Source organism: Neovison vison, chromosome 6 (genome assembly GCF_020171115.1).
Source record: "Neovison vison isolate M4711 chromosome 6, ASM_NN_V1, whole genome shotgun sequence".
In the NCBI taxonomy this organism is placed as follows: Eukaryota; Metazoa; Chordata; class Mammalia; order Carnivora; family Mustelidae; genus Neogale; species Neogale vison.
In genome coordinates, this window is record NC_058096.1 from 125,122,564 (window position 1) to 125,140,317 (window position 17,754).

The 17,754-nt window shown below is 40.8% G+C and overlaps 2 protein-coding genes across 2 annotated transcripts; both read left to right on the forward strand.

Annotated features, from left to right (window-relative positions):
* Positions 1 to 2,593: 2,593 nt before the first annotated feature.
* LOC122910545 (proline-rich protein 23B-like) lies at positions 2,594 to 3,337 on the forward strand. The gene has a single exon (XM_044255168.1). It carries the CDS (start codon positions 2,594 to 2,596, stop codon positions 3,335 to 3,337), a length of 744 nt encoding a protein of 247 aa, XP_044111103.1.
* A 6,263-nt stretch (positions 3,338 to 9,600) lies between these two features.
* Positions 9,601 to 10,344, forward strand: LOC122910130 (proline-rich protein 23B-like). The gene has a single exon (XM_044254830.1). The coding sequence runs from the start codon at positions 9,601 to 9,603 to the stop codon at positions 10,342 to 10,344; it is 744 nt and encodes a 247-aa protein (XP_044110765.1).
* Positions 10,345 to 17,754: the final 7,410 nt, after the last annotated feature.

Consider the following 17,754-nt stretch of genomic DNA (forward strand, 5'->3'; position numbering starts at 1 on the left):
GGAAGCAGGAAAGGGAGATGAAGATATAAATTTGACAACGATTATAATGACTGTCCATGGAATTTGAATTCCAGGTAAAGAGGGAAGTGGGGACCAGATGGTGTCAGTTTCAGTGAAAAGGTGATAGGATCAATGGATTTTTCCAAAAGGGAAGAAGGACTGATCGAATTTGGATATTTAAAGGACTAAGCTAGAAAGTTAGGAGGTGGTGCTCTGAGAATACGATGTTTGAAATTGGATTATGGAGGGGCCAGAATTTGGAGTAACTGGCAAGGTTAAGAGTATGAGTCAATGAGGAAAGAGGACAAAATTATTGAACATTAAGAGAAGTCAGAGGCTAAGATTTGAAAGGGGGATCCATAAGCATATTAAAATCACCACAAATTACACCAGAAGTAGAATGAGTGAGAATTATAGTGGATCAAGGCTAAAGTCTTCAAAGATGATGATAGAGACATTTGCTACACGCACATTTCATAAATGATTGGTATAAAGTATGTCTGAAACCCAAGTTTTCTAAACAATATTTTAATTATTTACAGACTGTGGTAATATTATGAAGGCCATAAAGAAAGTGATGAGAGAGAGTGAACAGAGAAAGCCATTTCAAATAAAGTGATCAGCAATGGCCTTTTTAAGAAGGTGCTATCCAGTTGGTCTTTAATGAGGAAGGTACCAGCACTGCATAAAAAATGAAAGAAGTGTTGAAACTCATTAAAACAAAAAAAAAAGCAGGAATATTTCAAAGAAGAAGAAATAAGAACGACCAATAAGAAAAAAAGGGGGAAAAGAATGGCCAGTAAGCATATGAAAAACGATCCGCCTTGACTGGCTATTAGAAATGCAGAATGAAAACACAATGAGAGCATTTTACTACATCAGATTTAAGAGTCTTGCAGTAAGAAATGTTTGCAATGATGTAGTGAAATAGAAACATACTCTGCTTATAAAAGTGTAAACTATGAAAAGCATTTTGGGGGAAAAATAGGAGGAAGCATTACCTGCTAATTTGAAAAGACACACAGTAACAATTAGTTATCCACTCCTAGGTATATACAATAAACATATGAGTAAAGAGTCCATGATCTAAAACCAGATTAGTCTACATTTGATTCCCACATTTAACTCAAACTAGGTATATAATTTTGGATAACTCAGCTTACCACTCCCAGCGTCAGCTGTTGTGAAGACTGAAAAGATCATTTGTTTTAAGTAGGGCAGGAGGAAACTTTTGTAGGTGTATGGCATTGATTGAGATGACAGTTTCATTGATTTTCACGTTTTCCAAATAAATATACATGGCTTTCTGTATATCAATCATACCTCAATAAAGTGTTGGGGTTTTTTTTTTGTTTTTTTTTTTTTAGAAAAAGATCACTTTTTTAGGGTGGGAGGTTAGGGGAACCAGGTGGTGGGTATTAGAGAGGGCACATATTGCATGGAGCACTGCGTGTGGTGCAAAAACAATGAATACTGTTACGTTGAAAAGAAATAAAAAAAAATTTTTTTAAAGAAAAAGATCACTTATTTATTTATTTTTTTAAGATTTTATTTATTTATTTTCCAGAAAGAGAGAGAGAACACACAAAAGCAGGAAGAGAGGCAGAGAGAGAGGCAGGCTCCCTGCTGAGCAAGAAGCCCCATGCGGGACTCCATCCCAGAACCCCGAGATCATGACCTGAGCCGAAGGCAGCGGCTTAACCCACCGAGCCACCCAGGCATCCCAAAAAGATCACTTTTTTAAACAGTAAATGGTGGACGTGTCCTAATAATTCCTCAAGAAAACAATTTAATTATAATAGTTTAAATTTCTATTGATATTATTAATAATTTTATAAAAAAACTTAACCCTCAGGAAGAAAGTTCCACAAATATTTTACTTTAGTATTAAAACAGAAGTTTTCCTGAAGAGAAGTCAGTATTTTCCATTTACTCCTGAAATGATAGACCCAGTTCTAAAGAAATTTTCAGAGCATTTGGGTAAGTCCATTTTATGAGAGGTGATGGTGGTGTGGAGAGAGAGAGGACGGAGGTGATCTATTTGAGTAGTCTTTTCTCTAGAATGGATGAAATGTCAGGAAAAATATTAGTCCTAAAGGTGAACAAGGTCTTAAGTTCTATTGCTGTTATATCTTTTCCTTTTTTTTCTAAGAATGAGTTAGACACGTGTTCTGCCTCCTAGAAGCCCACAGAAGTATTTCCTTAACCACAGCCTCAGCTCTAAAGCCGCACAGATACCGCGCTCTCTACGGGGCGGAGCCTCGGAAGGGGCGGAGCCTAGCGTGACATTTTGCGACTTCGGTTCCGCCGGCGTCCCTTGAAATACCCGCGCAGATCGGTCCGTGTGAGGAACCTGGGATTCGAAGGCCCCAGGCTGAGCCCTGCGCCCGTGCTGCGCCACCAGAACCCCAGAGCTCCGGCCCCAGGAGGCGCCCCCAGAACTCCAGGCACTCTCTCTGCGTCGCCCGGTACCGCGCTCCGCCGCTCCCGCCGCCTCACCTGTCGTCGTCGAGACCTGTCACGGCGTGCAGGACCCGGTCCCTCACACCCGCCGCCAGGCCCCGAGAGCGCTGCCCGCAGCGCTGTCCGGGTGATGGGCAGCTGGCCTCGCAGCCCCAGCGCCTACCCCGAGCCCTGCTGGGGACCGCCGCCAGGAGGACCCCGCCCTGCCAAGCGCCGCCGAACCCAGGAGCCCGCGGGTCTGGAGGGGTCCCTGGCCGCGAACACACTCACCTCCGTGGTGGTCCTGGCCACCGGCTGTGCCCTGCAGCTGCTCCTGGACGACGTAGACCTGGTGCTGGAGCCCGAGCCGACGTCGGCCCTGCAAGTGACCGTCGGAGAGCTCACCCTCGTGCTGGTCCCCGAGGCTCTCCTGCGCTCCGGAGGGCAGGGCCACTCGCCTGCCAGCCTGGAACGGGGCGCGTTCCCGAGCGCGCCCGAGCACGACGTCGCCGTCGAGCGGGGCCTCTTCTGCGTTTCTGCCCCAGAGATGGCCGCCCAAGAAGAGGCCTATGAGGAAAACGCCGACCGCGAGTTCCTGCCGCCTCGGATGGACCCTGCAGCGGGCTCCGTCCCTGCGCTCCGCCCCTGCGCTGCAAGGGTGGCCTGCCCCAACCCGCAGGGCCCCATACCGGGTGCCTGGCCTTGGGCCCCCACCCCTAGTCCAAGGAGACGCTCTCCTCTCTGCTACTTCAACCTGGACGCCCACCTTCTGGAGCCCTTCCCCAACTCGCCACTCCAACCTCTACCTCCCTCTCCGAGCCCAGGCCCCCACGCGCGCCCCCAGCGCCTTCCGGGTCCCTCTCGCAAGGCCCGGAGGCGCCTATTCCAGGAATGAACTGCTCCCACAATCCCTTGCCACCCAGCGGGCCCTTTGGGAGAGGCTTCCAGGAGCCGCCGTGTGTACACTGCACAACCGGCAAGAATCACCAAGCATGAATAACGGACAGATGCTCTTTTGATGCAAGCTGCATTGCAAATTTTTGGGTCAATGGCGAACCGAAACATCTGAAGGGAAATCACCTCGGCAACGAAATGCTGCAGAAAATACAGTGTGCTTCCAGAAATGCGAAACGCTGCTTAGGTTGTTTTCTCTTAAGGTTACGCTTAAGTAGCTCCATTCTCCTTAGTTTCGCACTTCTTTCTAAAATCCATGCTTTCCCCAGCACCCTACCATTGCACCTCTTCCTCCAAAATTAGACATTCCTAAAAAAAATTTTGGCGGGGGCGCCTGGATGGCTCAGTGGGTTAAGCCTCTGCCTTCTGCTCAGGTCATGATCTCAAGGTCTTGGAATCTAGTCCCGCATCCGACTCTCTGCTCAGCACGGACCCTGCTTCCCCTCTCGCCCTCTGCCTGTCTCTCAGCCTACTTGTGATCGCTCTCATTCTGTCGAATAAATAAATAAAATCTTTAAAAAACAATTTTTTTTCCTTAATGGGTTTTGCCCCTAATGTCCCTGCTAGTTTATGACAACCTTGTCATCTTGACTTTTTGATAGCTGTAAATGTTTTTGGCGAATCTAACAAATAGGTATACTGGACAAATGTTTGTTGGATACAAAACAAACACAGAATGAGGAGCAATGATCGTGTGCCCTCCTTTTCTTAATGAAAAGGTTATCAGATGGTTTAAGTAATATTGCTGGGTTGGGGAACTTTTTTCCAAAAGAACCAGCTCTTTCGCATGATTTTCTTCCAGATTTTTAATAAAATTCTCCAGTGCTGGAAAAGTTTCTAAAGACTCTGTGTTTTGATAGTTCTAAGATCCTGAATATATTTTGTACATTGTTTCTGGTATATGGAAATGATTCATTATGTTGTTCTGGTATCCAGAAAAATGATTTAATTTATTTAACGCCTTATCTGTAGATTATCTTACTAACTAATAAAGAGAATATGTCGAAAATAATGAGAATATTATCTCTTTTTTCGACAAGACTCTTAACATTTTATTTTTCCTTGATATTTTTGCTGGATACTACTCCAGTTCCAAGTGGAATGGTATGGCTGTTGGGGGCATCCCTATCTTATCCCTTGTATTAATATAAGTGCTTCTAAATTTTACCAAAAAGCACGATATACATGATACTACACATTCATAAAATGAAGGATAAAAATCATATGATCTTCTCAATAGACACAGAAAAAACATTTGACAAAATTTCTTTTAAAACACCTCGACATAATAAAAGCCATATATGACAAACCCACAGTTAACATCATACTCAATAGTGAAAAGCTAAAAGCTTTTCCTCTAAGATCACACACAAAGCAAAGATGACCACTCTCACCATTTTTATTCAACATAGTACTAGCAGTCCTAGCCACAGCAATCAGACAAGAGAAATAAATGTTATTCAAAAGGGTGTGGAAGAGGGTGCCTGGATGGCTCTGCCCCTTAAGCGGCTGCCTCTGCTCAGGTCATGATACCAGGGTCCTGGGATAAAGCCCCACATGGGGCTCTGTGCTCACCTGGAGCCTGCTTCTCCCTCTCCCTCAACCTGCAGCTCTGCCTGCTTGTGTGTATTCTCTCTCTCTCTCTCTCTCTCTCTCTTTCTCTCCGTCAAATAAATAAATAAAATCCTTTTAAAAATAAGTAAAATAAAAATATATTTTTTAAATGGTGTAGAAGTAAAATTGTTACTATTTGCAGATGACATGATACCATATGTTTAAAAAAAACCCTGAAGACTTGACCAAAATAAACTATTAGAACTAATAAATGAGTTCCATTAAGTTGCAGGGTACAAACTAATATACAGAAGTCTGTATATTAGCTGTGTTTCTATACACTAATAACAAAGTAGCAGAAAGAGAAATTGAGAAAATGATCTTGTTTACAATTGCACCAAAAAGAGTATACTACCTAGGGATAAACTTAATCAAGCAGGTGAAAGACCTGACAAAAGAACTTGAGTTTTCTACATAAAGTATCATACCATCTGCGAAGAGTGAGAGTTTAACTTCTTTGCCAATTTGGATGCCTTTAATTTCTTTTTGTTGTCTGATTGCTGAGGCTAGGACTTTTAGCACTATGTTGAATAGCAGTGGTGATAATGGACATCCCTGACATGTTCCTGACCTTAGCAGAAAAGCTCTCCATTTTTCTCCATTGAGAATGATTTTCATGTGGGTTTTTCATTGATGGCTTTGATGATACTGAGGTATGTACCCTCTATCCCTACACCGTGAAGAGTTTTGATCAAGAAAGGATGCTGTACTTTGTCAAATGCTTTTTCAGCATCTATTGAGAGTATCTTGTGGTTCTTGTTCTTTCTTTTATTAATGTATTGTATCCACATTGATTGAGTTGCAGATGTTGAACCAACCTTGCAGCCCTGGAATAAATCCCACTTGGTCATGGTGAATAATCCTTTTAAAGTGCTGTTGGAGCCTACTGGCAAGTATTTTGGTGAGAATTTTCACATCTGTGTTCATCAAGGATATTGGTCTGTAATTCTCTTTACGTTGGGGTATTTGTCTGGTTTTGGGATCAAGATAATGCTGGCTAATCAAATGAGTTTGGAAGTTTTCCTTCCATTTCTATTTTTTGGAACAGTTTCAGGAGAATAGGAATTAATTCTTCTTTAAATACTTGGTAGAATTCCCCTGGGAAGCCATCTGGCCCTGGGCTCTTGTTTGTTTGGAGATTTTGGATGACTGCTTCAATCTTCTTACTGGTTATGGGTCTGTTCAGGTTTTCTATTTCTTCCTGGTTCAGTGTTGGTAATTTATATGTCTCTAGGAATGCATCCATTTCTTCCAGATTGCCAAATTTGCTGGCGTATGGTTGCTCATAATATGTTCTTATAATTGTTTGTATTTCTTTGGTGTTGGTTGTGATCTCTCCTCTTTCATGCATGATTTTATTAATGTGGGTCCTTTCTCTTTTCTTTTTGATAACTCTGGCCAGGAGTTTATCAATCTTATTAATTCTTTCAAAAAACCAGCTCCTGGTTTTGTTGATCTGTTCTATTGTGGGTTTTTTTGTTTCTATTTCATTGATTTCTGCTCTGATCTTTATGATTTCTCTTCTCCTTCTGGTTTTAGCCTTTCTTTGTTGTTCTTTCTCCAGCTCCTTTAGGTGTAGGGTTAGGTTGTGTACTTGAAACCTTTCTTGTTTCTTGAGAAAGGCTTGTATTGCTATATATTTTCCTCTCAGGACCGCCTTTGCTGTGTCCCTTATTGTGTTTTCATTATCATTTGTTTCCATGAATTTTTTTAATTCTTTAATTTCCTGATACATTCATTCTTTAGTAGGATGCTCTTTAGCCTCCATGTATTTGAGTTCTTTCTAAATTTCCTCTTGTGATTGAGTTCTAGCTTCAGAGCATTGTGGTCTGGAAATATGCAGGGAATGATCCTAATCCTTTGGTACCAGTTGAGACCTGATTTGTGACCCAGGATATGATTTATTCTGGAGACTGTTCCAAGTCCAGTAAAGAAGAATGTGTATTCTGTTGCTTTGGGATGAAATGTTCTGAATATATGTGTGATGTCCATCGGAGACCTGACAAAAGAACTTGAAGATGACACAAATAAATGAAAAGATAAACCAGCTCATCAATTGGACAAATTAATATTGTTAAAATATCCATACTACTCAAAACAATCTACAGATTTCATACAATGCCTATCAAAATACCAGTAGTACTTTTTACAGAACTAGAACAAATAATCGTAAAATTTGTATGGAAGCACAAAAGGCCCTGAATAGCCAAAGCAAACTTGAGGAAGAAAAAGACAAAGCTCGAGGAATCACAATCCCAGGTTTCAAACTATATTACAAAGACACGATAATCAAAATAATATGGTACTGGCACAAAAAAGGACACATATATCAATAGAACAGAATTAAGAGCCCAGAAATAAATCCACACTTATATAATCAATTAATCTATGACAAAGGAGGAAAGAATATACAATGGGGGAAAAAGACAGCCTCTTCAATAAATACTTCTGGGGAAACTGGACAACTATATGAAGAAAAATAAAACTTTCTTAGGCCACACACAAAAATAAACTCAAAATGGATTAAATACCTAAATGTAAGACCTGAAATCATAAAACTCCTAAAACAAACAAACCAACATAGGTAGTAAACTCCTGAACACTGGCCTTAGCAGTACTTTTTCTTGATCTGTCCCCTCAGGCAAGGGAAACAAATAGGAAAAGATCATTTCAACACATATCAATAAAAAAGAAGTTCCAAAACGCAATAACATCAAAAAAGGCAAAAACATAAACACTCATCACACAGAAGATGTGACATGAATGGCCCATATATGTATATAAAAACATGACCAACTGAGTAGTCAAAGAAATACAATATAAATACATGATATCATTTCACATATTCAGATTGGAAAATGTTCAGAAATCTGACTATAGTAAGTGTTAGCAAGGATGTGGTGCAGAGGAAATTCTTACCCACTGTTCACAGAAATACAGAATAGGACAACTACTTAAGAAAGCAGTTTGGCATTAACTATTATTGTTAGGGTGCCACACACTACTACCTAGCAATTACCCATTGAGGGTTTTTGCCATAAATACATAGGTAAAAGTCAAAGACCTCTGTTTTAAAATTATATGTGTTGGTTTTTAAATCCCAAATCCAACACAAACCAAGAATTTCATTTTCTCAACTTTCCTTTCTTTCCTATGAGTTCCCCTAATGAGGACTGAATAATTTTTTAAACAGTATAATAGAAGTCAGGCAGCAAGTTTGAAAATAAAAAGTTAACCTTTTGATATATTTTTGCTACTGTTATTAATCATTACCACAGTCTGACCTCCAAGCAAAAGACTGCAGTTAAAATTTAAAAAAAAAAAAAGTTAGTTTCACTTGATTTTTTTTAAGCTTTTTTATCACAGAAAATTAGGATTTCTAACTTCTCTCCTGATGAATTCCAAAAACCATGTGAGGGACGCAGGGAAGCAGTGATTTATGATGAAGTAAAGGCTTTTCAAAGTCTTTAGAGGAGGGGCCCCTGGGTGGCTCAGTGGGTTAAAGCTTCTGCCTTCAGCTCAGGTCATGATCCCAGGGTACTGGGATTGAGCCCCGCATCCTGCTCTCTGCTTGGCAGGGAGTCTGCCTCCACCCTCTCTCTGCCTGCCTCTCTGCTTACTTGTAACTTCTGTCAAATAAATAAATAAAATATGTAAAAAAAAATCTTAGAGGACATTAGACATAGATTACTTCTTAGAGTAAGCAAGTACTTTTGATTCTGTATTTTGGCTACCCACCTCCCCCCACCCCCGCTCTGGCCAAGAATAAAAGCAATAACCCCCATAAGGATATCCTAGAAGTATCTACATTTTCTTTCTTTTTTTTTTTTAAGATTTCATTTATTTATTTATTGGACAGATATAGAGATCACAAGGCAGAGAGAGAGGAGGAAGCAGGCTCCCTGCTGAGCAGAGAGCCCCAGGCGGTGCTGGATCCAAGGACCCTGGGATCATGACCTGAGCTGAAGGCAGAGGCTTTAACCCACTGAGCCACCCAGGCGCCCCATGTATCTACATTTTCTTTAAAAACCCCTGCTATGGGGCGCCTGGGTGGCTCCATCGGTTAAGCCTCTGCCTTGGTCATGATGCCAACGTCCTGAGATCCAGCCCCGCATTGGGTTCCCTGCTCAGAGCAGAGCCTGCTTCTCCCTCTCCTTCTGCGCACTTTGTGCTCTCTGTCAAATAAATCCATAAAATCTTTTTTTAAAATAAAACTTTAAAAAAAATCTAAAAGCAACAAAACAAAACTCTGCTGTTGCGCTGTACTAAACCTAATCCCCTTTGGCAGAAGGCGGGGTTTATAATGAGACGGTCCCTCGAGTCACCTGACTTCTCCTACCAATAACGCAATGCTGACCAGTCCGCGGGAGGACTTTCAGATTCTGAAGCCAGAAGTCCGGCGCTGCGCCACCGGAACCCCAGGACTCCGGCCCCAGGAGGGGCCCCCAGAACTCCAGGCACTCTCTCTGCGTCGCCCGGTACCGCGCTCCGCCGCTCTGTCGTCGTCGAGACCTGTCACGGCGTGCAGGACCCAGTCCCTCACACCCGCCGCCAGGCCCCGAGAGCGCTGCCCGCAGCGCTGTCCGGGTGATGGGCAGCTGGCCTCGCAGCCCCAGCGCCTACCCCGAGCCCTGCTGGGGACCGCCGCCAGGAGGACCCCGCCCTGCCAAGCGCCGCCGAACCCAGGAGCCCGCGGGTCTGGAGGGGTCCCTGGCCGCGGACACACTCACCTCCGTGGTGGTCCTGTCCACCGGCTGTGCCCTGCAGCTGCTCCTGGACGACGTAGACCTGGTGCTGGAGCCCGAGCCGACGTCGGCCCTGCAAGTGACCGTCGGAGAGCTCACCCTCGTGCTGGTCCCCGAGGCTCTCCTGCGCTCCGGAGGGCAGGGCCACTCGCCTGCCAGCCTGGAACGGGGCGCGTTCCCGAGCGCGCCCGAGCACGACGTCGCCGTCGAGCGGGGCCTCTTCTGCGTTTCTGCCCCAGAGATGGCCGCCCAAGAAGAGGCCTATGAGGAAAACGCCGACCGCGAGTTCCTGCCGCCTCGGATGGACCCTGCAGCGGGCTCCGTCCCTGCGCTCCGCCCCTGCGCTGCAAGGGTGGCCTGCCCCAACCCGCAGGGCCCCATACCGGGTGCCTGGCCTTGGGCCCCCACCCCTAGTCCAAGGAGATGCCCTCCTCTCTGCTACTTCAACCTGGACGCCCACCTTCTGGAGCCCTTCCCCAACTCGCCACTCCAACCTCTACCTCCCTCTCCGAGCCCAGGCCCCCACGCGCGCCCCCAGCGCCTTCCGGGTCCCTCTCGCAAGGCCTGGAGGCGCCTATTCCAGGAATGAACTGCTCCCACAACCAATCGCCAGCTGGCTTTTGGCACTAGTGATCCTCCATGACACACTCTGAGCACATGCCACCGATCAAAGATGGAACATCTTCATCGTAGGGACCCGGCAGCTGCGGGTTTGGTTTTTAGCTAAAATGCCTTGATCAGGGCGCTTGGGTGGCTCAGTGGGTTAAGCCTCTTCCTTCAGCTTCCTTCAGTATGGTCTCAGGGTCCTGGGGTTGAGCCCAGCATTGGGCTGTCTGTTCAGCAGGGAGCCTGCTTCCTCCTCTCTCTCTCTGCCTACCTCTCTGCCAACTTGTGATCTTTCTCTGTGTGTCAAATAAATAAATAAAATATTTAAAAAATAAATTAAAATGCCTTGATCAGTAGCAGACAAGGATGGATAGATAGATCGACAGATAGATGATAGATAGATTACTTCTGGTAAGGACCTTTAGCACAGAGGATAGACCACATATAGCCAAAGATGGATTTTTAGATCCCTTGCCTGTGCTTGCTGTGTGGACTGTTTCTTCCACCGCTGTTGTCTTCAGCCAATCCTGTATTTTTTACCCCTACTCTTGCTTCAAATTCATGTCATTTTCCCCCCAGTGTATCCCCTTTTCCCATCACTTCCCAATGCATCTCTCCTTTCTCACCATTTCACATTGTTTTTCCTTCCCTTTGTAATTGTGAATTTGCCTGTATGAATTCCCCAGTGTCCTTGGAGGTGCTTCTGATCACCAATTTTTTTTTTTTAGTATGCACAATACTTATTAAGAAGAGCTTTGTGAAGAAGATGACAAGTAAACAGCAGGGAGAGAGGGATACGTTGAAGTGCTGCAGATCCAGTGACAGCCTCAGCAACCTCTTTGGGAGCTCTGGAGTTAAAATGACTGGTCAGAGTTGTCCCAGGTAAGGCTGAAATAGCCCAACTCCCTCATCATCATCACACCATTGGGTGTGAGGTACCAGGGAAGAATCATAGCCCAAGGCAAGACCACTTTCTTCAGCTAAGACAGTCTCTAAAAGGGATCATAGCTGAAGGCTGTCTGTCCATAACCCTCCTAGCACTTATGGAACAATTCTCATTGAAGAGGAATCAGGGTGGTGCATCAGACCACCAACCACAACATCATAATTTTGATTCTATTTAGCATAACATTCATTTCAATTTATTCTGATCTTTAGTTATGACTAGCAATAAAAAAATTGTAATAGTCTTCATATGGGTCTTAGATATTTGGGTAAAGTATGATCACCAATTTTCTCTTTCTCTTTCTTCTTGCTTTCCAAACTCCTTTCCCTGGACCTAGTCAATCAAGATAAATGCCTACTAAATAAATAAATGAATAAATGGCACACAAATGTAATGCATTGTGCTTTGGAAAATATTTCTAAAATTGGAATTGGAAAAAAATAGTGAAAATTATATTTAATGGAAGGAGGAAAAGAGAAGCTAGGACATTGTTTCACCCCAGAAGCCAACTGTACAATGTCATATTCCCCTGTAGTTTAATAATCAAGTGGGTATTTTTTTTTCAAGTTTTTATTTAAATTCCAGTTAACAAACAGCACAGTATTAGCTTCAGGTGTACAACATAGTGATTCAGAACTTCATACATCACGTTGTGCTCATCACAAGTACACTCCCCATTACCAATTACCCCATTCCCCACCCATCCCTCTTCTGATAACCATCAGCCTGTTGTCTATAAAGAGTCTGTTTTTTGGTTTGATTCTTTTTTTCCCTTTGTTCGTATGTTTCGTTTCTTAAATTCCACATATGATTGAAATCGTATGGTATTTGTCTTTCTCTGACTTTTTTCTTTTATCATAATACTCTCCAGCTCCTTCCATGTCATTGCAAATGGCAAGACTTCAGTCTTTTTATGGCTGAATAATATTGCATTGTATATATACACCACATCTCCTTTATCCATTCATCAGTTGATGGACAGATGGGCTGTTTCCATAATTTGGCTATTGTAGGTAATGCTGCTATAAACGTCAAGGTGTGTGTGTCCCTTTCAATTAGTATTTTTGTATTCTTTGGGTAAATACCTAGCAGTGTGACTGCTGGATCACAGGGTCATTCTTTTTTTTAAACTTTTGAGGACACTCCATGCTCTTTTCCACAGTGGCTACACTACACCAGTTTGCATTCCCATCAACAATGTAAAAGGGGTTTTTTTTTCCTCCACATCCTCGCCAACACTTGTTGTTTCTTGTTTTGCTGATTGTAGCCATTGTAACAGATGTGAGGTGATATTTCCTAGTGGTTTTGACTTGCATTTCCCTGATAAGTGATGTGATCATCTTTTCATGTGTCTGTTAGGCATCTGGATGTTTTCTTTGAAAATGTCTACTCATGTCTTCTGCCCTTTTAAAATCAGATTATTTGTTTTTTGGGTATTGAGTTTTATAAGATCTTTATATATTTTGGATACTAACCTTTTATCAGATATGTCATTTGCAAATATCTTCTCCTCAAATATGCATTTCTGAATTTCATGGCAGCCTGGGCTTTGCCTTGATTTCTCCTCAGGGTGAGAAGAACAGCTACTCAGTAAAAAGCACTAAGCTTCACAGCATAGACATTTGGTCTAATATATTATTATGCATTTGTTTCATGCTATGGGCACACCACCCAAATTTGGCAGCTCTTATTTCTGAGCCTTATTTCCTTAATGTCTTTTTTCCTACAAAGAAAATAAATTATTGCAGATAATGAAATCATATCCTTTGATCTCCATTTCCTGTTCCCTCCCCCCATTCCCAGAGGATTCTGGGTATCTTTCTAGTCAAGGGTATCATTCTAGTCAATATATGAATGTTACATGTACACAGGTATAGATATAAATAATCAATATTTATGTTTAAGAATAATTAAATTTATATAACTACCATCACATTCTTCAGTTTATTTTTTTCCCTCCACTTAGCTTAGAAATCATCCTTCATAAATAGAATTGACCCTTGAATAACATGGTTTGAACTGCACAAGTCCACTTACATGTGAGTTTTTTTCCCAATAAATAGAATAGGGTACTATAAATGTATTTTTTCTCCTTATGATTTTCACAATAGCATTTCCTTTTCTCCAGCTCACTTTATTATACCAATACAGTATATAATACATATAATGTACACAATATGTATTAAATTGACTGTTTATGTCATCAGCAAGGCTTCCAGTCAACAGGAGGCTATTAGTTAAGTTTGGGGGGAATCAAAGTTATACACAGATTTCTGACTGCGTGGGGGTTGGCAAGCCTAATCTCATTGTTCAAGGGTCAACTGTATATATATGGCTCATTTCTCCTAAAGGTTTCAGTTTCCATCATATGAATATATGATATTTTATTCATTAATATATGAATGGATATTTGTGGTCACAGTTTTTAATGTTACATACCGTAGTAAATATTCTTAACACTTGTTACCTTATGCACCTGAGGAAGAGTTCCTATAGGAAATATCCCTAGAGATTGTATTTATGGGTTGTATGAGATGTACATTTACAGTTTTATATGATATATACAAATTGTTCTCTAGAGTGGTTGTAACAATTTAAACAGCTTCTAGCAGTCTTTCACCATACTGGATCACCAAATTTTAAACTGTTTGCAAATGGTATCTCATTTTTTAAAAAAGCAATTTCCCAGTTACTGGTAAAGTAATGAATGCAACTTTTCATGTGAATGGGAATAATACTTAAAAAATAATTTCAGGGGCACCTGGGTGGCTCAGTCCGTTGAGCATCTGCCTTCAGCTCGGGGTCATGACCTCGGGGTCATGACCTCAGGGTCCTGAGATCAAGTCCCTCATTGGGCTCCCTGCTCAGCAAGGAGCCTGTTTTTCCTTCTCCCTCTGGCCCCCTCATGTTTTCGCTCTTTCTCTCTCTAAAATGAGTAAATAAAATCTTTTTTAAAAAAAAAAGATAAAAAATAAATTCAGTGGAAGGGAAGGTGAACCATGAGAGACTATGGACTCTGAACAACAACCTGAGGGTTTTGAAGGGGCGAGGGGTGGGAGGTTAGAGGAACTGGGTGGTGGGTATTGGAGAGGGCACGGATTGCATGGAGCACTGGGTGTGGTGCAAAAATAATTAATACTGTTATGCTGAAAAAATAAAAAATAAAAAATTTTAAAAAATAATTTAAAAAATAATAATAATTTCAGATACGGTGACTGGTTGGCTCAGTTGCTTAAGCGTCTGCCTTTGGCTCAGGTCATGATCCCAGGATCCCTGATTCAACATATGGGGCTCCTTGCTCAATGGGAGGGAGTCTGCTTCTCTCTCTCCCCCTCCCCACTGCTCATGATCTCTCAACCTTACTCTCTTGAATAAATTAAAAAAGAAGTTTAAAAGAAATAAAATAATTTCAGATGTACTTTCATACACTGCAAATCTTATTGTCTCTCATCTTGTCACTCATCAAATGTAATCTCTTTAACCTTCTCATTGGGAAACACAAGTACAACTTAGATTAAAGCACTTAGCTTTCAATCTAGAGTTTCAAAGCTGACTCTTTTTAGTCCATTACTAAACAAATCTGAGAATCACATTTTCTCCAGGTAGAAAAATTGCATCTCAATTTCCTAAGCAAAATACCAACAGCCAATTTGGGAAGTTTGAACATAGAGTTTTAATAGAAATCATTATGCAGAGAGGATGGAGGAGCTCTTTTTTGTTTTGTTTTGGTTTTGTTTTGGTTTGGGGGTTTTTTGTTTATTTTTATTATTAGTTTCAGAGGTAGAATTTAGTGATTCATTGGTTGCATGTAACATCCAGTGCTCATTGCATCAAGTACCCTCCTTAATGCCCATCACCTATTAGACTTTTCCTTATTCATATGGGATTTTTTATATATTCAAGATACTAATCCTTTATTTGTTTTATACCTATAAATATTTTCTTCCAGTGTATCACTTGTTTTTTAACTTATTTAATTGTGCAGACCTTTGTAATTCTCATATGCTGAAATTTCACAATCTTTTCTAGTTTTTACTTTTTGTGTCAGTTTAAGAAGTATTTGCCAGGAAAGATCATAAAGGTTTCCTAGAGTCTCTTCTGATGATTTTATGTAAGTAATCTTCACACCTGACATGGGCTTGAACTCATGACCACAAGATCAAGAGCTGCATACTCTTTCAACTGAGCCAGTAGGGTGCTCTTCTGATGATTTTAAAGAATTATGTTTACCAACTTAGATATTTAGTCTCTTAGGATTTTATTTTTGTGTATAGTTTGAAATAAGGATTAAATTTTTTCAGATAAAAAGTCATTACCCCAGGGGCGCCTGGGTGGCTCAGTGGGTTAAGACTCTGCCTTCTGCTCAGGTCATGATCTCAGGGTCCTAGGATCAAGCCCCGCATGGGGCTCTCTTCTCAGCAGGAAGCCTGCTTCCTCCTCTCTCTGTCTGCCTCCTTGCCTACTTGTGATCTCTCTCTGTCAAATAATTAAATAAAAAAAAGTCATTACCCCCAAATCAGTTATTGAATCCTTTCCAGTTCATTATGACAATTCTGATCTATATGAATTCCATATATGATGGCAAATTAAAGACAACTTGACTTAAACAAACAATCAAAAAAAAAAAAAAAAACCTAAATGAGAGGGTCACCAGTAGACCCTCCCTAAAGGAAATCCTAAATGATGTACTTCAAACAGAAGGATAGTGATCCCAAGGTGGAAGTTCTGAAAAGCAAGGGGAAAAAGAAGAACAAAGGACAAAGAGAGTGGCGCATACGTATATATATATATATTGTATGTGTATGTATAGATATATAAATTTAAAATTTATATATAAGTCTTAATTAAAATATAAATATGTCTTATATTTATATTATATAATATTAATGTTATAATTGATATTAATGACATTGATAGTATTAATAATATTAATAGATAATAAATATGTCTTAGATATTATATTTTAAATAATATTTATATTAACCATCAAGTGGATGAGGAGACAAACCAGACTGGGAGAAAATATTTGCAAAAGATATATTTGGTAAAAAACTGTTAGTCAAAATACACAAAGAACTCCTTAAACGCAACAATAAGAAAACAAATCAGTTCAAAGAGGAAAGCTCATAGCAATAAATGCATACATTAAGAAGCAAAAAATATCTCAAATAAACAACTTAACTTTAACCTCAAGGAACTATAAAAAAGAATAACCTAAGCCCAAAGTTAGTAGAAATAACAAATAGACAATAACAAGGATTAAAGCAGAAATAAAAGGAATAAAAAATAAAAATAATAAAATAAATAGAAATTAAAGACAGTAGAAAAGATCAGTGAAACTAAGAACTTGTTTTTTGAACAGTTAAACAAAATAGACAAACCTTTAGCTAGACTCACCAAGAAAAAAAAGACAGAGGATTCAAATAAATAAAATCAGTAGTGAAAGAAACATTACAACTGATACCACAGAAATACAAAAAAAAAATCATGAAAGACTACTATGAACAATTATAGGCCCAAAAAATGGACAACCTATTTAAAAAATAATAAATTCCCAGAAACATTTAACCTACCAAGACTGAATCATGAAGAAATAGAAAATCTGAATAGATCAATTACTAGTAAGGAAATTGAATCAGTAACCAAAAACCTCCTAACAAACAGCAGTCAACAATCAGATGACTGTACCAGTGAATCCTACCAAACATTTAAAAAAGAATTAATAACAATTCTTTTCAAAGTCTTTGAAGAAACAGGGGTGTCTAGGTGGCTCAGTTGGTTACACATCTGCCTTTGGCTCAGGTAAGAATCCTGGAGTCCTGGGATGGAGTACCACCCGCACTGGGCTCCCTGCTCAGTGGAGAGTCTCCTTCTTCCTCTTTCCCTCCCTCTGCCCCTCCCCCTTTCCCTCCCCCTGCTTCTGCACTCTCTCTCTCTCTAAAATAAATAAATTAAAATACTTAATTTAAAAAAAACTATCTCAAAAAAATAGGAGAAGAGGGAACTTCCAAACTCATTTTATGAGGCCAGCATTATATTGATACCAAAACCAGACAAGGACACTATAAAAAAAAATTGTAGGCCATATTCCTGATAAACATACATGCAAAAATCCTCAACAAAACATTAACAAATTGAGGGGCACCTGGGTGGTCAGTGGGTTAAAGCCTCTGCCTTCAGCTCCGGTAATGATCTCAGGGTCCTGGGATCAAGCCCCGCAGAGCCCACTTCCCCCCTTCTCTCTGCCTGCCTCTCTGCCTACTTGTAATCTCTCTCTGTCAAATAAATAAAATCTTAAAAAAAAAAAATTAACAAATTGAATTCAACAACATGTAAATGGTTCTTATAACATGATTCAGTGGGATTTATTCTAGAGATGCAAATGGATGGTACAATATCTGCAAATCTGTTAATGTGGTGGTGATGCACCACATTAACAAAATGAAG

Bases quoted from the DNA above. Each gene is read 5' to 3' on its own strand.
- LOC122910545 (XM_044255168.1), top strand. From the start codon at position 2,594: ATGGGCAGCTGGCCTCGCAGCCCCAGCGCCTACCCCGAGCCCTGCTGG.
- LOC122910130 (XM_044254830.1), top strand. From the start codon at position 9,601: ATGGGCAGCTGGCCTCGCAGCCCCAGCGCCTACCCCGAGCCCTGCTGG.